This window comes from Hemitrygon akajei, chromosome 32, assembly GCF_048418815.1.
Source record: "Hemitrygon akajei chromosome 32, sHemAka1.3, whole genome shotgun sequence".
Classification (NCBI taxonomy): Eukaryota; Metazoa; Chordata; class Chondrichthyes; order Myliobatiformes; family Dasyatidae; genus Hemitrygon; species Hemitrygon akajei.
In genome coordinates, this window is record NC_133155.1 from 38,555,374 (window position 1) to 38,579,518 (window position 24,145).

Genomic DNA, 24,145 nt, shown 5'->3' on the forward strand with positions numbered 1-24,145 from the left:
GATAAATGGACAATAACTATTCATTTGATGTGACTTTTATAGTTCAGTCTTTGGTTGAACTAGTGTTCCAACACTCCTAGGTGAAGAAGGTTCCAGAAAAAGGCTGTTAAAAGAAAAGCACCATAAAGTTTCCTGCTGGCTGATGAATACATAGCTATTTCTATCAATTTAAGTTATCGACTGTTTTCTAGTATGTTGGAGTAAATGAGTGAATGGGAAATGGTTTCAGAGATGCTGGTGCATAGAAAGGAGGTCTGACTGTTATGTGTTATTGATCTGAATCAAAACAACACAGGGATATGTGCACAAGTTAGAGTACACAATGGAACAATCAAACCCACCATGGATTCTGAATTTCCAAACCATTAGCAATCCTAAACAATGGAGAAAAGACAGTTGTTTATTAAGGTGGCTATAGCAGAAGCATTACTGTATGTCATTGGTCACAAGGAGGAGGAATTGTATGAGTGACCAAAACAATGGTGTGAGAGTGAGGGCTTTAGAATTTTAGATAACTGGGATTGTCTCTAGGGAAGGTGGTATCTGAGCAGAACTGGTTACATTGAACTAGAAGGGGTATAATACCCTCGCAGGAAGCTTTACTTGTGGTATTGGAGAGTGTTAAAACTAATTTGTCAGTGTATCAGAGTACAGAGTATAATTAGGAGGTAGGTACAGTCAAATATAGAACACCCAATAGACAAAGAAATGATGGCAGTAAAGGTGAAAGGGAAGATTGACAGGCGTAATTGATATTTTTTAAATGCCTGACTGATAAAGCTGATGAATTTGAGGTGTTAATCAGCAAATGGGAATATAGAATTGTTGCAGGTACAAAGTCATGCTTGAAAGAAGAGCAGGACTGGGAAATCAACATTTCAGGGCATTCACGCTTCAGGTATGGAAGGGAAGGAAACAAGAGAGGAGTTGGCATTACAGTATCAGTTAAGGAATCACTTACCAACAGTCATGAGGAAGTATGTCTTAATTTTAGTGTGATCATGTTCTTGTATTGTGAAAAATTTAGTGGAGGTGGAATTTTTTAAACTGTATCCAGGAGAATTTTTTGAGCCAGTATGTAGATAGTCCTAAGAGAGAAAGGTCAGAACTGGACCTAATATTAGTGAATGAAAGTGAGTGAGTGGTTGAAGTCAGTGGGAAAGCATATTGGGAATAAAGACTATATGGTAGTATTGGAAAAGGCTGAGGTTGTTCCTCTGACATTTTGTGCATATTGAGCAACTACTTGAAGTTAAATCAGTATGTGACAGACTGGAGCTCTTCAAATGTGAAATACTGAGAGCTTAAAGCTAGTAAGTCCATAAGGTCATAAGATATAGGAGCAGAATTAGGCCATTTGGCTCAACATTTCATCATGGCTGATCCAATTTTCCTTTCTGCCCCAATCTTCTGCCTTCTCCCCATATCCCTTCATGCCAATCAACCTCTGCCTTAAATATACATCAAAGCTTAGCTTCCACAGCTGCCTGTGGCGAAGAATTCCATAGATTCACCACTTTGGCTAAAGAAATTCCTCCTCATCTGTCCCTCTATTCTGAGACTGTATTCTTTGGTCTTAGCCTCTCCCATCATATGAAACATTTTCTCCACATCTCTCAATCAAGGCCTTTCACTGCTTGACAGTTTCATTGAGGCCACCCTTCCGAATTCCAATGAATATAGGCCCGGAGCCATTAAATGCTCTCCATATGACAAGCCATTCAATCCTAAAATCATTTTCATGAACCTCCTTAGAATCTTTCCACATCTTTTCTAAGATAAGGGTCCCAAAACTTCCCACAATACTCCAAGTGAAGCCTCACCAGTGCATTATAAAGTCTCAACATTACGTCCTTGCTTTTATATTCTAGTCCTCTTAAAATAAATGTTAACATTGCATTTGCAAGCACGGCCTGCAAATTAACCAATAGGGAATCCTGCACGAGAACCCCCCCAAGTCCTTCTGCACTTCATTTTTTTTGTATTTTCTCTCCATTTCAAAATCAGGTAACCTTTTCACCTGCCGAAATACATGACCATACACTTCCTGACATTATATTCCATCTGCCACTTCTTTACCTATTCTCCTAATCTGTCTAAATCCTTCTGTAGTCTCTCAAAACTACCTGCCCCTCCATCGATTTTTGTATTGTCTGCAAACTTTGCTACAAAGCCATCAATTCCATCATCCAAATCATTGACATATAACTTAGTTCCAACACAAAGCCCTGTGCCACATCACTAGTCACTGGCAGCCAACTAGTCAAGGCTCTCTTTATTCCCACTCTTTGCCTGCTGCCAATCCACCGCTGCGTTATCAATGTTAGAATCATTCCTGTAATACCATGGCTTGTAGCTTGTTTAGCAGCTTCTTCCCCTCTGCCATCTGATTGCTAAATGGACATTGAAACCTTGAACATGACCTCACTTTTTAAATATATAGTTTTTCTGTTTCCTTGCATGATTTTAAACTATTCAATATGTATATTGTAATTGATTTACTTATTTATTATTATTATTATTATTTATTTTGTTTTTTTCTTCTATATTATGTATTGCATTGTACTGCTGCTGCTAAGTTAACAGATTTCACGCCATGTGCCCATGATAATAAACCTGATTCTGATTCTGATTCCCCAAGAACTGTCTCTCTGGTAATGGTAACTTCACACACTTCATGACCCCTGACACCTGGAACTTTCACCATACTGCTAGTGTCTTCCACAGTGAAGACAGATGCAAAATACTTTTTCAGTTTATCCACCATTTCCTTGTTTTCCCATTTCTACCTCTCCAGCTTCATTTTGCAATGGTCTGATATCTACTCTTGCCTATCTTTTACACTTTATGTATCAGAAGAAACTTGCTTTCTGTTGGTTTTTAAAAGTTTCCCAGTCCTCTAACTTCCTACTAATTTTTGCACTATCATGTGTCCTTTCTTTGGCTTTATTGCTGGCTTTGATTTCTCTTGTTAGCCATGGTTGTGTCATCTTTCCATTAGAATACTTCTTCCTCTTTGGGATGTATATTTCCTGCGCTTTTCAAATTTGCTTCCAGAAATTCCAGCCATCATCCCTTCTAGTGTTCTTTTCCAAAAACTTCTGGCCAGCTCCTCTTTAATACTGCTGTAAATCCCATTAGTGTACTGTAATACTGATACATCTGACTTTAGCTTCTCCTTCTCAAGTTTCAGTGCGAATTTGATCATCTTATGATCACCAACTCCTAAGGATTCTTTTACCTTAAGCTCTCTAATCGATTCTGGTTCATGGCACATTGTCTAATCCAGAATAGCTGATCCTCTAGTGGGCTCAACCATGAGTGGCACAAAAAAGCCATCTCAAAGGTTCTCTAGAAATTCCTCCTCCTGGAATCCAGCACCAATCTGATTTTCCCAATCTACCTGCATATTGAAATCCCCCATTATTATTGTAATATTGCCCTCTGGCATGCAGTTTCTATCTCCTGTTGTAATTTGTTAACCACATTCTTTTCTACTCTTTAGGGGGAAATCTGTATACAACTCCCATCAGGGTATTTTTACCCTTAGCGTTATCCTTAGCTTTATCAACAAAGATTCAACTCCTTCTGACCCTATACCATGTCTTTCTAATGATTTGATTACATTTTTTTTACCAACAGAGCAACACTGCCGCCCCCCACCTTCTTTTCAATACACTTGTGTACTCTTGGACATTAAGCTCCCAGCTTTAATCTTCTTTCAGCCATGATTCATTGATGCCTACTCCAACAATAGTATGGTCTGTTAGACATCTCAGTGATAATCTGTGCATGAAACTAGAGGATATAGGTAAGGTTTTAAATGGATAACTTTTATCAGTATTCACTGAGGAGAAAATTATTAGGATTTCTGGTTTCAGGGAGGGTGATTGGGATAATCTAGAGCATTTTAAAAATGAAAAAGAGGATGCTTTTGATGTCACAGTGGGCAAAAGTGTGCATGAACCCTAGGGCTGGATGAACTGTTATCCAAGGGTACTGAGGGAACCAAGGGAGGAGATTTCTAGGGCTCTGGTGGATGTTTTCTGGATACAGGTGAGATGACAGATGGTATTTTTACTCAAGAACAGAATGGGGGGATGAATGTCAGGCAATTGTGTCAGTGAAAAGGAAAGTACTAGATAAAGTTCTGAGTGACAAGGTAAATCTAAACTTGGAATGCAGGGATTGGTCTGGAGTAGTCAACTTAATTTTGTGATGGGGAAATCCTGTTCCCCTACATTGATAGAGTTTTTTGAAGAAGTAACAAAATAAATTGGAAAAGGCAGTGTGATTGATGTAACCCACATGAACTTCAGTATGGGTTTCACAAGATCCTTCATGAAAGGTTGTTCTAAGACAAATTGGCAAATTGGATCCAAGTTGGTTTGGTAATAGGAATCACAGAGTGATAATGGAAAGTTGCATGATGATTGAAAGTCTGCAATCAATGGTGTGTCACAAGCATTGGCGTTAGGACCCTTGCTTTTTGCCATAAACATTAAAGATTTAGATGTGAAAATGGGAGGTATAGGTTCTCAGTTTGCAGGTGATTATTGTTGATAGTAAGGAGGGTAGTCTTGAGTTACAAAATAATTTTAGTTAGCTGGTAAGTTGGGTAGTGCATTTTGTTGTTTCCTGATATAGAAATATATCAGCAATCCTTCATCATCTTTGCTAGATGACTCTATGATTCTCTTAAATGCATGAGATGTATTACAGCTTGCAACTAGGGATAATCTACCAGGAGCAAAGAGATTCTGATATTCTCTTAGTGGGGCTAGATTGTTAGACAATTGCAATTTTGTCATTTTGGACTTGCTTGTCAGAGAGCAGATTGTATTATGAGATCAGCCAGATGGAGTTAATCTCAGAAAAGAAGATACACGTGTCAAAATCTGTGGACTTAGCCAAAGAAAAACTTGAAATGTAAGATGGTCAACTGAAGGAGATATATTCCATGATGCATGAAACAAATGGAATCAAGGGCAGAGTTCTGCTGAAGTTGCTTAGAACCTGCGAGCATTGTGGACACCAATACTTTTTGAAAATTAAAATTCGCTGCACATGGGAAACACTAAATATGAGAACATGGCCAGTGAAGAAGGCATCAAATTTCATTAACTGGTAAGTCAATTGAAAACAATGCAAGAGAGATGGTAGCCACAATATAGATGACAAATGAGAATATCAGGGACAGATCTCTAGAATGGATATAGCCAAAAGACATACTTCATTATCAATAAGACCCCAGCAAACTGGATTTTAAAAAAAAACAACAGTCTGATTTGATTTTTCCAGATGGGAAATTTATCTAGTGACAAGTGATTGCTTTTCAAATTCTGGCTGGTAGACTTCAACAGAGAATTTGTAAGGTTGTCATTGGACTGCAGTTTGATCATGAGATGTCAGCAACTCAATGTAACGAAATGCTCTCTTCAGAGAAAAAGTTGTGAAGATGGCCGTGGAACATCTTAAGAAGAGTGTCATTCCTTGTTGGACTATTCTAATCTTTAAAAATATCCCAGCCCAAGAGATAAGTCCTATACAGAGATTTCCATATAGATGAACTAGACTCTTCTTCTAATAACAGAAAGAACCAAAGCTGCAGAAAAATATATGAAGACAACTGAAGGGAGCCAAAGAGATGAAGAACATAACTACAGCTGAGTTTTCAGGAGCTGAAGACACATGAGGATGAAGTCCACTAGTCACACTGGACCCACACACATCATACTGCACATCATCGGAGGTAATGATGAAAGGAGCTGCCATAGGAACAGCTGTAATGGAGGTAGCAGAGTAAGGTGAGCTGCTGCTACATAGCTCCCTTAACTCAGGGTCAGCCCTGTCCTCAGGCTCTGTGTGGAGTTCACATATTTTGATCTTGTGTATTTTCCCCAGATGCCCCATTTTTCCCCCACATCCCAGGGATATCCTGGTTGATAGTTAAATGGTTACAGTAACCCCACCCAGTATAGTTTGGCAGGAAGCAAATCAGGGCAAAATTGATGGACATATAAGAAAATAAGTTAATGGGATACAATTAGTGGAATGTAGTTAATGTATTTGTTTAAGAACCAGTCTAATCTTGGTGGGCCAAAATGATCTTCTATGTCATAAAGAAACATGGGAAATAATCTCAAAGACAATGAAGCTTTTTTGAACCAAACCTAGAGACTCAACATCAGAACCCATTGGAAGCCAGTTAGAACCATAACAAGAAGGGCAGTCCGCTGACACATACCTCTCAAGGATTTGGAGCCGAAGTAAAGTACAGAGATATTGAAGTCTTTTGCTTTTCTGTTTGGTGTTTTATAATTAAAGAAGGGATGTAATAATGTCTTAGGTAACATTAGTCCATCGACAATACCTATACCATGTAGGATCATTTCATATGACTGCTTTTTAGCTGTTCACAAGTAGATGTCATTCATGATGGCAGCTGTTGCTGAAGCAAAAGACTCGAGCATGAATAAACAGCATCACCCCTCATTATTCTGTGCTTAAATAATCAGAATACCTCTGTTAAATTTTAACCAGAATTTATGAATAACCTTTACAATTAGCATTCTAATAAGTACTCTGCTTCAGATCTCTAGAGGATCTCAGTATGTGAGGCAGCTTCTGTGGAGGAAAATAAGCAGTTGGCATTTCAGACTGAGCCCTTCAATGCAGGGTTTTGGACTATTTATCTTCCTCCATTGACCTGCTGATTTCTTCCAGCATTTTGTTTTCCAGGTTCCAGTATCTGCAGAATCCCTCGTGTCTGTGTTAAGATCTCTATTATTTTCTATTGGTACTTTCTTATATGTGTTGCAATTGTCATTCAAGAATGTTCATTCTTAGTGTACAGTGTAATGTCATTCTACATTGATTACTTTTCTGACCAATATTTCTTTATCAAGTATGCCCCATATATCACATGAACAGAACACATGGGACAGTGACTTGGATAACTTAATAGGCCGCAATGTTTTCCCTTGTGAATTATTAAAATGAAATGCTGTTTTTAACTCATCCTGGTATGCAGGAAAACAGAAGATGGGCCCTTAAATTGAAATCACCTTCCATTCTGTTCCAGTCCTCTAGTCCTGTTGGAATTCAGCTTTACTGCACACTGCACTTGGTCACTGAGGGGCTTTCCAGAAGCAGATGAGAAATTCATAATCAAATAAAAATTGATTGCACCAATAGTAGTCTTGGTCCAAGTCTGACTTAATGTGTTAATAATTTAGTAAAAACTGAAAAGATATTATTATATACAACAAAAAATCATGGAGGGTCAAGGATTTCATGAATAGTTTTACCAGATTCATCCAGGAAGTATAAATCCCATCAGACATAAATATAGGGAGTTAGGAAAGAGGCTAAAATGCAGAAGCTTAAAGCTGGCAATGATTAAGTCACTCCTGGTCCCACATGCTAGTCAGGAGAGGAATAGAAAGATAGAACAAATGAATGCATGGCTAAGGAGCTGGGTTTCAAGTTCTTTGATGAATAGAACCTCTTCTGGGCCAGGCTTGATCTATGTAAGAGGAATGTGTTGCACCTTCACTAAAGGGTAACCAATATCCTGGAACGGTGATTTGCTGGTGCTATTCAGAAGGGTCTAAACTAGGTTAGAAGGGGAATGGTATTTAGAAAATATTAAATAAAATTTAGACCAGTGCTTTCAAGGGTGAAGACATAAACATTTATCTGTTTAAAAAAAAATGAGAGAAATTTGCAACTCTGTTCTGGAAGTTGTAAATATTAAATCTGAAATAGATAGTGGTTTATCGAAGTCACTTAGGAGATTAAACAAATTCAGGAAGTTAGGTTTCAAATCAGTGGTGCTTTCACTGAATGGCAAAACTGTTGAAAGGGCTAAAATGTTCTCCTAATGTTCCTATAGTGGTGTTGGAAAGTTTGTGAACCCTGTAGAATTTTCTCTATATCTGCATAAATATGACCTAAAATGTGATCTGATCTTCACGTAAGTTCTAGATAAAAAGTATCCAATTAAATTAAAAACACAAAAATACTTTATATTCATTCATTTTATTTATTGAGAAAAATAATCCAATATTACATGTATTTGTTGGAAAAAGCATATGAAACTTTGTTTTCAGTAACTAGTGTTACCCCCTTGAACACCAATAACTTCAACCAAATGTTTCTGGTAACTGTTGGTCAGTCCACCATATTGGTTTGGAGGAATTTTAGGCCATTCCTCCTTACAAAATTGCTTCAACTCTCGGATGTTGGTGGGCTTCCTTGCATGAACTGCAAGCTTCAGGTACTTCCACAACATTTCTATAGGATTAAGGTCAGGACTTTGACTTGGCCTTTCCAAAACAAAAATTTTCTTTGAATTACTCATCCTTCGGATAATTGCCTTTTGCATCATCCAACTTCTATTAAGCTTCAGATAATGGACTGCTACCCTGCCATTCTAATGTAAAATGTCTTGATACAATTTTGAATTCATTGTTCCCACAACGATTGCAAACTGTCCAGGCCCTGTGGCAGCAAAGCAGCTTCAAACCGTGATGATGCTTCCACCATGTTTCACAGCTGGGATGAGATTTTGCTGTTAGTGTGAAGTGAAGTGTCCTTTTTCCTGAAAACATAGCAATGTGTACTTCTGCCAAATGTTCAACTTCTGTCTCATCTGTCCACAGAACATTGTCCCAGAAGCATTGTAGAATATTCAGGTGGTCTTTCCAACTACAGACATGCAGCAATGCTTTTTTTTGGAGAGCAGTGGTTTCCTCCGTGGTGTCCTTCCATGAACACCATTCAAGCAGCGTTATGAAGGACCCCATGCACGCCTCATAACATCTCTTCTCCCTCCTGCCGTCTGGGAAAGGCACTGAAGCATTTGGGCTCTCACGACCAGACTATGTAACAGTTTCTTCCCCCAAGCTATCAGACTCCTCAATACCCAGAGCCTGGACTGACACCTTGCTGCCCCATTGACTTGTTTATTATTTATTATAATGCCTGCACTGTTTTGTGCACTTTATGCAGTCCTGGGTAGGTCCATAGTCCTTTTCTGTGTTTTTTTTTTCAGTCTAGTTTTTGTACTGTTTCATGTAACACCATGGTCCTGAAAAAAACGTTGCCTCATTTTTACAATGTACTATACCGGCAGTTATGGTCCAAATGACAATAGAAGTGACTTGATTTGTTCAGTGTTTTTCTTATAGTGGACACATGAACAGAGACTTTAGCAAGTTCTATAGATTTTTGCAGGTCTTTTGCTGTTACCCTTGGGTTCTTTTTCACCTCCTTCAGCATTGCATGTTGTGTCTTGGTGTGATCTTTGCAGGACACCCAGTTCTAGAGAGAGTAGCAACAGTACTGAATTTTCTCCATTTGTAGTCAATTTCTCATTCTATGAACTGATGAACACTCAGGTCTTTAAAAATGCATTTGTAGACTTTTCCAGCTTCTTGCATGTCTACAGTTCTTCTTCTAAGGTCCTCTGAAAGTTGTATTGATCGAGGCATGGTGTTCATAAACAGATCTCTCTTGAGAAGAGCAGGCTCTGTCAGTAACCTGACTTTATGTGTCTCTTTGACAGGGAAAGGCACCTCTACGACCCACACCTCCAATTCATCTCACTGATTGGAACACTTGGGTTCCCTTAGTCTAGTTTTAGAACGTGAAGATCTGATCACATTTTAGGTCATATTTCTGCAGACAGGGTTCACAGGCTTTCTAGCACCACTGTATGTACATTAACCTACCCAATTGACTGAAGTTTAATCGAAGTACAAATTACAAATGTGAATGCAAAGAGTGCAATGACCTTTTTTAAACATATGCAGGTATTTTTAGCTAACAACTGACATCTAAACTATATGCTTAGAAGTTGGAAAGTAATAAAAAGTTTTGGGGTAGTCTTATCAAGAGAAGGTGTGAGTACTTTGTACAGCACAGCTAAAGTCCTTCAGCGCTTGGTGCTGTGTCAAACTAATTAAGTTAGTAATTAATGCCAAACTTAACCAATCCCTTCTCCCCATGCAAATTCCATATCCCTTCATTTTCTGCATATTCATTTGCCTAAAAGCCTCTTAAGTGCAGTTGTTGTATTTGCCTATACCACCACCCAACAGTACATTCCAGGGATCAAACACGCTGTAAAAAAAACTTGCCATGCACATTTCCTTTATACTTGCCTCCTCTCACCTTAGATATATGGCTTCTAGTATGACGTAATAAAACACTGGTATAGCAGTTCTCTATCTATGTCTGTCATAATTTCATAAACTTCTGTTAGGTCACCCACCAGTCTCTGCTGCACCAGAGAAACTCTCATTAAGACATCCTGGTAATCATGTTAGGTCTCTTCCGCAAAGCTTCCATATCCTTCTTATAATGGGGTAACCAGAAATGAATGCAATACTCCAAATGTGGCCTAACCAGAGGTTTATAAAGCTGCTGTTTAATTTTAGGAATTTTAGTTTTAGGAGGAGGAATCAGAGGTCCATGAGCCAGTACTCATCAGGTGGTCAGAGGTGGAGAAGGTCAAAGAAACACAGAAACACAGAAAACCTACAGCACAATACAGGCCCTTCGGCCCACAAAGTTGTGCCGAACATGTCCCTTCCTTTAAATTACTAGGCTTACCCATAGCCCTCTATTTTACTAAGCTCCATGTACCTATCTAAAAGCCCCTTAAAAACCCTGTCGTATCCGCCTCCAACACCATTGCTGGCAGCCCATTCCATACACTCACCACTCTGAGTAAAAAAAAAACTTCCCCTGGCATCTCCTCTGTACCTACTCCCCAGCACCTTAAATCTGTGTCCTCTTGTGGCAACCATTTCAGCCCTGGGAAAAAGCCTCTATCCACATGATCAATGCCTCTCATCATCTTATACACCTCTATCAGGTCACCTCTCATCTTCCGTCGCTCCAAGGAGAAAAGGCCAAGTTCACTCAACCTATTCTCTTAAGGCATGCTCCCCAATCCAGCCAACATACTTGCAAATCTCCTCTGCACTCTTTCTATGGCTTCCACATCCTTCCTGTAGTGAGGCAACCAGAACTGAGTCCAGTACTCCAAGTGGGGTCTGACCAGGGTTCTATATAGCTGCAACATTACCTCTCGGCTCCTAAGTTCAATTCCACAATTGATGAAAGCCAATACACCGTACGCTGCCTTAACCACAGAGTCAACCTGGGCAGCTGCTTTGAGTGTCCTATGGACTCGGACCCCAAGATCCCTCTGATCCTCCACACTGCCAAGAATTCTACCATTCCACACGAAAAGTTAGTTAGGAAGGTTCAATCGTTAGGTATTAATATTGAAGTAGTAAAATGGATTCAACAGTGGCTGGATGGGAGATGCCAGAGAGTAGTGATGGATAACTGTTTGTCAAGTTGGAGGCTGGTGACTAGTGGTATGCCTCAGGGATTGTACTGGGTCCAATGTTGTTTGTCATATACATTAATGATCTGGATGATGGGGTGGTAAATTGGATTAGTAAGTATGCAGATGATATTAAGTTAGGTGGCGTTGTGGATAATGAAGTAGGTTTTCAAAGTTTGCAGAGAGATTTAGGCCAGTTAGAAGAGTGGGCTGAAAGATGGCAGATGGAGTTTAATGCTGATAAGTGTGAGGTGCTACATTTTGGTAGGAATAATCCAAATAGGACATACATGGTAAATGGTAGGGCATTGAGGAATGCAGTAGAACAGAGTGATCTAGGAATAATGGTGCATAGTTCCTTGAAGGTGGAATCTCATGTGGATAGGGTGGTGAAGAAAGCTTTTGGTATGCTGGCCTTTATAAATCAGAGCATTGAGTATAGGAGTTGGGATGTAATGTTAAAACTGTACAAGACATTGGTAAGACCGAATTTGGAGTATTGTGTACAGTTCTGATCACCAAATTATAGGAAAGATGTCAACAAATTAGAGAGAGTACAAAGGAGATTTATTAGAATGTTACCTGGGTTTCAGCACCTAAGTTACAGAGAAAGGCTGAACAAGTGTCACGTACCCCGTGACCGGGTTACCGAACCAGCAGAAATGTTGGAGTCTGGTATTACTGTAACTAATAGTGTTTATTAGTAAACTAAGTAATACAGTACTATAAAATGCAAATATATGAAACAGGTTAGCAGAAGTGTGGAAATAGGAATCAAAACCAAGTTTTTTTAAAGTCGAGGGGTATATGAATAGTCTTACGATGGTGAAGAGTTTAGTTCAGTTTAGTTTAGGTCGAGGTAGCTGCTGGTGTACGGTTGGAGAGAGGAGAGAGCGGGAGGTGATTCAGTTGCCATCGAACCTTCGGTTATCTTCCTGTCCTGTTATGGTCATCGACTGTGTATGACTGTTCTTCAGTGGTAGACCTGTCACCCAGGTGAGGGTAGACACACAAACAAGCCCCCACTGGTCGCACCTTCACACACTGTGAGCCTCTGATCGATTCCCCCGAATCGATCCTCCAAACCCCCCACCTTCACGTGGGTGCGCAATGCTCTTTCAGTGTCCGTGGTGTGTCTGCTTGTGTCTTCGCAGACCTGCTTTTTATCTCCCCGTGCGGGGTACTGACCGTCCATCAGGCCGTCCATCACCTGGTCCCGCCTTGCTGTCCACACTCAGAGTGGTGAGTGCATGGAATGGGCAACGGTGAACGAGGCTTATACGACAGGGTCTTTTAAGAGGCTTTTAGATAGGTACATGGAGCTTAGTAAGTGTCCTTGGAGCAAAGGTAAACAATCAGCTAAAGCCATAATATTAAATCATGTCTGCTTCTCTCTCATCTGCAGTAGGATGCTTCCCCCCTCCTCTCTCTCTCTCTCATTAGCAGCATAGTTCACGGGGGGGGGGTCAATTCTGGACCCCATCTCAGCCTGGTTTACTTATCACACATTCTTTGGAGCATAGAAGGCTGAGCGGGGACTTGATAGAGGTGTTTAAAATTATGAGGGGGATAGATAGAGTTGACATGGATAGGCTTTTTCCATTGAGAGTAGGAGAGATTCAAACAAGAGGACATGAGTTGAGAGTTGGGGGCAAAAGTTTAGGAGTAACATGAGGGGGAACTTCTTTACTCAGAGTGGTAGCTGTGTGGAACCAGCTTCCAGTAGAAGTGGTAGAGGCAGGTTCGATATTGTCATTTAAAAAACAAAAGAATGGATAGATATATGGACAGGAAAGGAATGGAGGGTTATGGGCTGAGTGCAGGTCAGTGGGACTAGGTCAGAGTAAGCGTTCAGCACGGACTAGAAGGGCCAAGATGACCTGTTTCTGTGCTGTAATTGTTATATGTTATATGGTTAATATAGGGAAGACAGGTGGTAGTGACGAGTCCCTCCTCATTGTATGTTTATTGCTAATAGAAAATGATTTTTAAAAAAGTCCTTCGGAGTATGCGGCATATGAAGTTCACAGTATAGCTTCTGCTTTCATGTTTCAATCTTATGAGCATGTGGTGCAATCTGATGGGGTCTCATTTGTCTCTCTTCCATTCACTTAATTGATGTGAATGATCTCTGACTATCCCCTATTCCTTCAATTAGACCACTGTAAGATAAGGTTACCTTTTAAAAATCAGTTTAGAACTTTCTATGAAATCATTACTATGACCTTGATATTTGTTTGTGGTACGCATTTTAGGCAAATGATATAGCTTCATCTTCTCCCACTCCCTTCTACTTCATTAACCCTCCACAACTTAACCTCATCAGTAATTAGATTTTGGATTTGCTTCAGCTGTCTTTCAATCTGTGGTGCCTCACTAAACAAGGAAGATTGAAGTTCACAGAATATTAATTTTGTTCTCATATTTTCCTTTCATTAGAATGGTCCATTAACAAGCATTCAAGCTTATTTTGTGAGCCCATGAGAATTTTAAAAAAACTTTTCTGTGAATAAAAGCCCATATCCTTTTAGAAAGTTAAAGTAAAGCAATAGAAATCAAAAGCAGTTATATAATTTTGTATCGTTTGTATTGCTAGGGTTTCCTTGCAGTTTAAAACAGGTACAGGAACGTCACATTTTTGACTAGTATTGCTCCCATGTAAGCTCCCATCTGTGTGAAACTTCTTTGAAAATCTGTATGATTCCAGTCACATTTTAATTCCTAGTTCCATTTAAGTATTTCAATATTATCAAAGTTGACATCAAGATTGGCGGGTGGAAATGAATTTGGATAAGAAACCCAAAGACACAATGGAAATGTTTCTGGCAAGCAGATAATATCGGATTGGGTTTTTTACTGCTAACTTACCTGTCCCAGGTTCCAGATGCACATTCCCCAGCTCATAGTCCCAATCCCAGTTCCATATTCAAATATGCCCATATTCACGACCCGTGGCTCCGGTACACCAGCCTGGTGAAACATGGGCAAGTACACAGGTCCACAGAAAATAAGGACAAACAATTAAGCAAGGTGATGAACTGAGGATTTCCAAATAATTGAATACCGAATGATATAAGTTTTACAAAGTTGGCAAAAGGAGACAAAAAACAAGTCAACAAATTGAAAATGCAAATTATGCCATATTTGTGTGGAGAAAAAGATGAATTTTCTAACTTCAATACAAAATCTGGAGAGCTTCACCTTACCAAGTCAAAAGAGGTGACATTCCTTGAGCTGACTTTGGGCATCACTGGAGAAATTTACCAGGTAGTCAAAGAGAAATGGTAGGAGGACAAAGAGGAGACCAATGACTGAAAGCTCTTGGTTGACCTTGTGGCCTGAATGGAGATGTCCTGCAAAGTTTTCACCCAATCGCACTTGGTTCCTTTGGAGATCATATCATGAGCAGTGAATGGAATAAATACAAGTAAGTTGTTGCTTCATGTTGATGAAATGGTGGTGAATTGTGGAATGTATAATGCAAGGGAGCTGTAGAGGCTAGGTCATTGGGTGTATTCAAGGCAGATCTTAATAGGTTCTTGATTGGAGATGGCATCAAAGGTTATGGGGTGAGTGCTGAGTAGGGGAAAAAAGGATCAGCCATGATTGAATGGCAGAGCAGACTCAATGGGCCAAATAGCCTATTTCTGCTTCTATGTCTTATGGCCTTATGGAAACGTTTGGGTCTCTGAATGGTGTACAGGAAAGATTTTGCAGGCTATTTGATCCCTTGTATTTGCATGGGAGAAGTTTGCTTCAACACTTAGACATATAGATTCTTCATTTGATATGTTGACTAGCTTCCTGTTGACAGAACGTTTGACCTGTTGGTGCTTCATGCATTTCCTGCTTTTGTTACATCATCATGATGTTAAACATGTTAAATCAAGTTTGAACAAATGGCTTCAAGAACTCGATGCATATCTGTTCTAACATTAATATTTTTATGATGGACAAGAATTCTTTCCAGATTTGCAGCTGCTAAGTGAGTCATTAAATTAACAGTTGAAATGAGAATAACAAAGTTCTTGCATGTTCAGTTTATCTTGTCTGTGTGATATAACAACTGCTCTAAGACACAAGAAGTTGCAGAGAAACATGAATGCAGCCACCCTCCCATCCATTGACTCTATCTACACCTTGCAAGAAAGCAGCCAAGCTAATCAATGATCCATCCAGCCAGGCATTTTCTCTTCTTCCCCCGATCATTGAGCAGAGATGCAAAAGCTTGAGACATGCACCACCAGACCTAAGGAGAATTTCTGTCTCTTGAACATTCCTCATATAACCCTTGATATCTCAATCTCTCTCATCATGGTCCTTGCATTTCATTTGTCTACCTGACCTGCAATCTCTCTGTAACTGTAATATAGAATTCTACATTGTTTTTTTCTTCTGAGCTTCCTACAAATACTTCTGTATGGATTGATGTATCTGGATGGCACACATACAAAAGCTTTTCACTGTATCTTGCTACATGTGACAATAACAAACCAATTCCCATACTTCAGTCAATGTAGGTTTTTTAATACATTTTGAATTGAATTGACTATTTCTTACATCCATCAGATACATGAGGAGTAAAAATCTTTACATTACACCTCCGTCCAAATAATGGTCCAAATCTAGGAATAATGGTGCATAGTTCCCTGAAGGTGGAATCTCATGTGGATAGGGTGGTGAAGAAAGCTTTTGGTATGCTGGCCTTTATAAATCAGAGCATTGAGTATCGGAGTTGTGATGTTAAAATTGTACAGGGCATTGGTGAGGCCAAATTTGGAGTATTGTGTACAGTTCTGGTCACCGAATTATTGGAAAGATGCCAACAAAATAGAGAGAGTACAGAGGAGATTTACTAGAATGTTACCTGGGTTTCAGCACCTAAGTTACAGGGAAAGATTGAACAAGTTAGGTCTTTATTCTTTGGAGTGTAGAAGGTTGAGGGGGAACTTGATAGAGGTATTTAAAATTATGAGGGGGATAGATAGAGTTGACATGGATAGGCTTTTTCCGTTGAGAGTAGGGGAGATTCAAACAAGAGGACATTAGTTGAGAGTTAAGGGGCAAAAGTTTAGGGGTAACACAAAGGGGAACTTTACTCAGAGTAGTAGCTGTGTGGAATGAGCTTCCAGTAGAAGTGGTAGAGGCAGGTTCAATTTTGTCATTTAAAGTTAAATTGGATTGGTATATGGACAGGAAAGGAATGGAGGGTTATGGGCTGAGTGCAGGTAGGTGGGACTAGGTGAGAGTAAGCGTTTGGCATGGACTAGAAGGGCCAAGATGGCCTGTTTCCATGCTGTAATTGTTATATGTTATATATATATATATATGTTAAATGTACAATATGCAACCATAGTAATTTATAATAAATAGAACAGTCAATGTAACATAGAAATACACTCAAATCAGCCTGAGTATAATCAGTCTGATGGCCTGGTGGAAGAAGCTGTCCCAGAGCCTGTTGGTCCTGGCTTTTATGCTGCGGTACCATTCCTCAGATGGTAGCAGCTGGAACAGTTTGTGCTTGGGGTGGCTCGGGTCGCCAATGATCCTTTGGGCCCTTTTTACACACCTGTCCTTGTAAATGTCCTGAATTATGGGAAGTTCACAACTACAGATGCACTGGGGTGTCCGCACTACTCTGCCGAGTCCTGCGATTATGGGAGATACAGTTTCCATACCAGGCAGTGATGTAGCCAGTCAGGTTGCTCTCAATTGTGCCCCTGTAGGAAGTTCTTACGATTTGGGACCCATACCATAGTTCCAACTGTCTGAGGTCAAACAGGTGCTGTTGTGCATTTTTCACCACACAGCTGGTGTGTAAAGACCACGTGAGGTCCTTGGAGATGTGGATGCCAAGGAACTTAAAGCTGTTTACCCCCTCAACCCCAGATCCATTGATGTCAATAAGGGTTAGCACATCCGCATTCCTTCTGTAATCCACAACCAGCTCCTTTGGTTTTGCGACAGTGAGGGTGTGGTGGTTTACTTGACACCACTGTGTCAAGGAGATAACTTCTTCCCTATAGGCCACCTCATTTTTGTTTGAAATAAGGCCAATCAATGTAGTGTTGACAGCAAAGTTAATTAGCAGATTAGAGCTGTGGGTGGCAACACAGTCATGGGTATACAAGGAGTAAAGGAGGGGACATAGTACACAGCCCTGAGGGGCTCCTGTATTGAGAGTCAGAGGGTTGGAGTTGAGGGAGCCCACTCTTACAATCTGAGAGGAAGTCCAGGATCCAGCTACACAAGGCAGGGTCAAGGCCGAGGTCTCTGAGCTTCTTGTAAGCCTGGAGGGAATTATGGTGTTGAATACTGACCTGTAGTCCAAGAACAGCACTCACACATAAGCATCCTCCTTCTCCATATGTGTAAGGACAGTATATAGAGCAGTGGCTATTGCATCATCTGTAGTTCAGTTGTGTTAGTAGGCAAATTGTAGGGGGCCCATTTTAGATGGTAGCAAGCTGCAGATGTAATCCTTGAACAGCCTCTCAAAGTATTTGCTTATTATTAAGGTGAGTGCGACAGGACACCGGTTGTTCAGGCATGTTACCTTGGTCTTTTTTGGTACAGGGATAATGGTAGATAATTTGAAGCAGGAGGGCACTCTACACTGGGAGAGGGAGAGATTAAAAACGTCTGTCAACACACCTGCCAGTTGTGCTGCGCACATCCTGAGTACTCACCCTAGGAAGCCGTACGGTCCCACAGCCTTGCAACTGTCCACTCATTGGAAACATCCGCATACCTCGGCCTCAGAGATGACCAGGTTATAGACTGAAGTGGTGGTTTTCCTCGGAGGCTCAGAGTTAGCAACGTTGAACCTAGTGTAAAAGTGATTGAGCTCATCTGGGAGAGAGACTGCGATGTTGGCAGCACTACATTTGGCTTTGGTCTGTGAAGGTATGCAACCCTCGCTACAGGTCATGTGTGCTATTTGTTGTGAATCTTGACCCTGTATTGTTGTTTCACAGCCTTGATAGCTTTGCGCAGATTATACTGGTTCTCTTGAGCTTCTGCTGATTGCCGACAGTGTAAGCTCTATGTCACGCAGTAAGTGCTGCTGGCACAGAACTATTGATCTAGGGTTTTTTGGTTTGGGAAGATCCTGACTGACTTCTGGGGATGAAGCACATGACTCCACATGAAAATACACTTCTGGATGAAGCACATGACTCCATCTGTGAACTTGGAGACATCCTCATCACGAAAGCTGTTCCAGTCGACATCACCAAAGCAGTCCTGCAGCATGGAGGCCGATTGTTCGGACCAACAGTGGGCACCTGTTGCTTCACCTCCTGCCTGTATGTCAGGAGAAGCAGGATTGAAGAGTGATCTGGTTTTCCAAAAGCCGGGCAAAGGAGAGCTTTGTAAGCATTAGAAAAGGGAAGGTTTCTGAGTCCTGCAATTTACAGTATATCCATTTCACAGTTCATCTGCAAAATAAAAACTCATACTGCTGAAATTGAGCTTGAAAATGATCTTAGCAGAGAATAATTCTTCCCCAAATAATGAATTAGTTTTTTTTTTTAAATTTAGCTTGTTATTGTATCGTTCACAAACTTGAAATGTGTGCATGTGTAGTCATTTGTTGCTTCACTCTCAGTAATTTGCCTCCACATTATCCTTAAGTTACATACACAAGAAACAAATCTTGCAAGTTACAGCACAGATTTGATGTTGGAATTACTTGCTGTAATTGCTCATTAAAGAATTCTGTGTATATTTGTTCTGGCTGCCTTAAATGATACTAAACAATAACTAGAACTGAGAATACTCCACAAGGTAAGCAGAATGAACTAGCAGGTGAAGAATGAACATAATAGCAATAAAACTGAGTCTCCATTTTTTGAACATTGTCATAGAATCATACAAGATGGAAAATGGCCAATCAGCCCACTGCATCCATGCCAAACAGATGGCAGTCACCCATAATGAATCCTATCTTTCAAAATAGGGAAAACAGCTTTTTATCTTTGGATATTTCAAGTGGTCATCGAGACATTTTTAAATGCTTCTAGCAGCTCTGCTTCCTCTCTCTCTGGCAGTATATTCCAGCTGCTCACCACTTTCTGGGTAAAAATGTCCCCTCAAGTTGAGAGGAATTTGGAAATGTAAGTGTAGACACCTTTAAAATGTCAGAAGATAATGGTCAATATTCAGTTCTATACCATGCTAAGAGTGAGGTGAGTGAAATATGTGTAAGAGGTTTCTGATTCAATAGAGACATACTTATTAACTTTTGCCAGAACTTCTATAATCTTCAGTAAGTCTTCAGTAATGCAGTTCTTTTGTCTTCATATTCTTTCCAAAGTTCACTCTAAATTATATATTCACTACACTGAATTCTCTCTATGTTCATACTTTGTATAAAGTAAGTTGGCTATTGAATGACTTATGTGGAATGCAATATCATTGGTGGAGTTGGAGTTGGCCTTCAGTCTGCTGTAGATCTGACTTAAGAAATGAGGCTCTCATTGACGAATATTACAATTAAAAATTAGCTAATTTTCAAAATTGGCAACACTCTTCAGGCCACAAGCAAGAGAATATCTGCAGATGCTGAAAATCCAAGCAACACACTCAAAATGCTGGAGGAACTCAGCTGGCCAGACAGCATCTATGGAAAAAAGTACAGTTGATGTTTCAGGCCAAAAGCCTTCAGCAGGACTGGAGAAAAAAGGCTGAGGAGTAGATTTGAATGGTGGGGGGAGGGGAGAAAGAAACACCAAGCAATAGGTGAAACTTGGAGGGGGAGGGATGAGGTAAAGAGCTAGGAAGTTGATTGGTGAGAGAGACAGAAATCCATGGAAGAAAGAAAAAAATGGGGGGCATAGTTTTATAAACCAATGGCTTCTCACAGCTACCTGGACTTGTCCAAAACCTGCTACTTGTAAAAAAAAGCCATTCCCTTCTCTCAATTCCTCCGTCTCCGCCACATCTGCCTTCAGGATGAGGTTTTTCATTCTAGAATGAAGGAGATATCCTCCTTTTTCAAATAAAAGGGGTTTCCTTTCCTCCACCATCAACTCTGCCCTCAACTTCCATTTCACGCACGTCTGCTCTTAACCCACCCTCCCACCATGCTACCAGGGATAGGATTTCTCTTGTCCTCACCTACTACCCCACTAGCCTCCGCGTCCAGCACATAATTCTCCAAAATTTCCACCACCTCCAACTGGATCTCATCACCAAACACATCTTTCCCTCCTCCCCACTTTCTGCTTTCCACAGGGGTTGCTCCCTACATGACTCACTTATTCGTTCATCCCTCCCCACTGATCTCCCTCCTGACACTTATCCTTGCAAGTAGAACAAGTGCTACACCTGCCCCTACACCTCCCATTTTACTACCATTCAGGGCCCCAAGCAGTCCTTCCAGGTAAGGCGACACTTCACCTGTGTGTCTGTTGGTGTCATATACTGTGTTCTGTGCACCTGGTGTGGCCTCTTGTATACCGGTGAGACCCGATGTAGATTGGGAGACCGCATTGTCGAGCATCTATGCTCCGTCTGCCAGAACAAGGAGGATCTCGCAGTGGCCACCTATTTTAATTCCTCTTCTCATTTCCATTCTGATATGTCCATCCACTATATATCTCCACTATCGGGATAAGGCCACACTTAGGTTGGAGGAACAACATCTTATATTCTGTTTGGGTAGCCTCCAACCTAATAGCATGAACATCGATTTCTCAAACTTCCAGTAGGGCCACCCCTCCACCCCGACTTCATCATTCCCCATCCACTTGTCCCTCCCTCATGTTACCTCCTCGCCCGCCCATCGCCGCCCTCTCGTACGGTACTCCTCCCTTCCCCATTTTTCTTTCTTCTATGGCCTTCTGTCTCTTTCACTAATCAACTCATTACCTCTTTGCTTCATCCCTCCCCCTACAAGTTTCACCTATCTCCTGGCTTTTCTGTCTCCCCTCCCCCCACCTTTCAAATTTACTCTTCAGCTTTTTTTCTTCAGTCCTGCCGAAGGATTTTGGCCTGAACTTGACTGTGCTTTTATTCCATAGATGCTGCCTGGTCTGCTGAGTTCCTCCAGCATTTTGTGTGTAACACTCTTCAGGCTCTAACTTCAAATTTCTCAAATTAATTACAATTGATTGACACTCCAATCGGATACAAAGGCAGTGGTTCCATCTTTGGAAGATAGAACATAGAAATCTACAGCACATTACAGGCCCTTCAGCCCACAATATATTGCCGACCATGTAATCTACTCCAGAAACTGCCTAAAGTTTCCCTAGCCCATAGCCCTCTATTTTTCTAAGCTCCATGTACTTATCTAAGAGGATTCTGAAAGACCCTATTGTATCTGCCTCTTCCACTGTCGCTGGCAGTGCCCACCACTCTGTGTGGAAAAACTTACCCCTGACATCCCCTCGATACATATTTCCAAGCACCTTAAAAATATGCCCCCTCGTGCTAGCCATTCCAGCCCTGGTAAAAAGCCTCTGACTATCCACACGATCAATGCCTCTCATCATCTTATACACCTCTATCAGGTCACTTCTCATCCTCAGCCGCTCCAAAGAGAAAAGGCTAAGTTCACTCAACCTATTCTCATATGGTACGCCCTCCAATTCAGGCAACATCCTTGTAAATCTCCTCTGCATTCTCTCTCTAGTATCCACATCCTTCCGGTTGTGAGGTGACCAGAACTGAGTACAGTACTCCGTGTGGTCTGACCAAGGTTTTATATACCTGTAACATTAGCTTACAGCTCTTGAACTCAACCTCATGGTTGACGAATCCCAACACACCATATGCCTTCTTAATAAAACTGTCAACCTACTCAGCACCTTTGAGTGTCCTATGAACATAGGCCCCAAGATCTCTCAGATCCTCCACACTGCCAAGAGCCTTACCATTAGTATTATATTCTGTCTTCAAATTTGACCTACCAAAATGAACAACTTCATACTTATCTGGGTTAAAGTTCATCTGCCACTTCTCAGTCCAGTTCTGCATCCTATTGAAGTCCATATAACCATATAACATTTACAGCACGGAAACAGGCCATCTCAGCCCTTCTAGTCCATGCCGAACACTTACTCTCACCTAGTCCCACCTACCTGCACTCAGCCCATAACCCTCCCTTCCTTTCCTGTCCATGTACCTATCCAATTTTTTTTTAAATGACAAAATCTAATCTGCCTCTACCACTTCTACTGGAAGCTCATTCCACACAGCTACCACTCTCTGATGTCCCGCTGTCACCTCTGACAACCCTCCAGAGTATCCACAATACCCCCAATTTTGTGTCATCAGCAAACTTACTAACCCACCCTTCTACTTCTTCATCCAGGTCATTTATAAAAATCACAAAGAAGAGTGGTCCTAGAACAGATCCCTACGGAACACCACCACTCTGCTAGCTCAGATGTATATAAATACATTGAATGATGTGATGCAACACTAGATTCCAAGTTTTGTAAATAAATCAGCTGGTCATTCATCTCTGCTTTTACGGAACGTCCTACAATTTTCATTTTAGCTTACTTATGCTTTTTTGGTAGTCTCTTGGGATTCCTCACTATCAGTAAGTTATAAGGCTTGATGAAATATTTTAAGAGCATGATAATCTCTTAAATCTACAATATTTTCAGATGCATTTCTCCATCTCATAAGTTAGTAAAACTTTATGAAGTTTACATCGCTTTCCTGAGTGCACTAAAATATGTTTTCAGAATTATTACACATGCTGACTACTGAGTATTTTTGAAATAAGAAAGGTTCTGAATCATATACTGAACTGTGCCCAAAAGCACACCGTGCAGGAAATCACCCTTGTTTTTGGAAATGACACCCCTTCTCACTGTAGGTTAAGGCACTATGAAATGGACATGCAGCACATATAACACTAATCTTCATAGTGTCTGAAACATATTATTCTTCTGTGTTATGCAACAATGGTATATTCTGTACTTCAAATTTTGATTTTTTTAAATGACCTATGAAGACATTTGAACACTAAATCTATGGACAGAATGCAGAAAGTAAGCTTTACCTGACAATACCTTAAATATTGTTATATTGAGCTTGTATAATTAAATACTTATTGTTGATTACTGCATATAACTAAGTGCTGATTAAATGTCAGTGAGTGTTCAAGAATTCCAGTTTTATAAGTGACAAGACACTAAATCTGAATGTGTACATTTTTGTTTAGATCCGAGAGCACTTAGCTAAAGGACAACGGACTCTGGCAGGAAGGGGCATGTCAGAAGTCATCAGGACTATGCTGAGTTTAATGGAAAGAAAGAATTTCTACAGTGGAGATCTCTTGTTCTCTGCAGACATATTGCGAAATGTGACTGATACATTCAAGAGAGCCAACTATATTCCAGCTTCTGAAGATGTACAAGTAGGTGTACTTTGATATTCTATGGACATAATTCTTTTTTAAATTCAGATTCAGATTCAGTTTATTGTTAATTAACCTGTTCAGTGTTCTATGGAGGCAAGGTTACCTTTCATCCCATCGATATTTTGTTCCCATGTTAAGGAGAGTTTTTGACCTACCAGTACATGGTCAGGAAACTGCTCACCCACTGTGCCAAGGTAGAGGGCCTATGCTGTCAAATTCTGCACACTTGCAATAGAGATGGGATGTAATGGGAGATCCCTCATCGCTGCGAGTGCAAACTGAACACAGGGATCTGGCATGAGGCACAGGGATCATGGCTTGTCTGTGACAAGCGGGACAGTCTGGATGACCTGAAATCTGGCCAATTGAGTTGACAACCGGGTGACTGAGTGGTG

The 24,145-nt window shown here is 40.6% G+C and overlaps 1 protein-coding gene across 5 annotated transcripts in view; it reads left to right on the plus strand.

Moving 5' to 3' along the window:
- Positions 1-24,145, plus strand: part of LOC140719771 (adhesion G protein-coupled receptor B2-like) — a 1,068,758-nt gene that overhangs the window by 497,945 nt on the left and 546,668 nt on the right. For all 5 annotated transcript variants that reach the window (XM_073034634.1, XM_073034637.1, XM_073034636.1 and 2 more), the window contains one exon: positions 23,553-23,747. In XM_073034634.1, the coding sequence (XP_072890735.1) occupies positions 23,553-23,747 (195 nt within the window). The remainder of the gene's footprint in view (positions 1-23,552; positions 23,748-24,145) is intronic.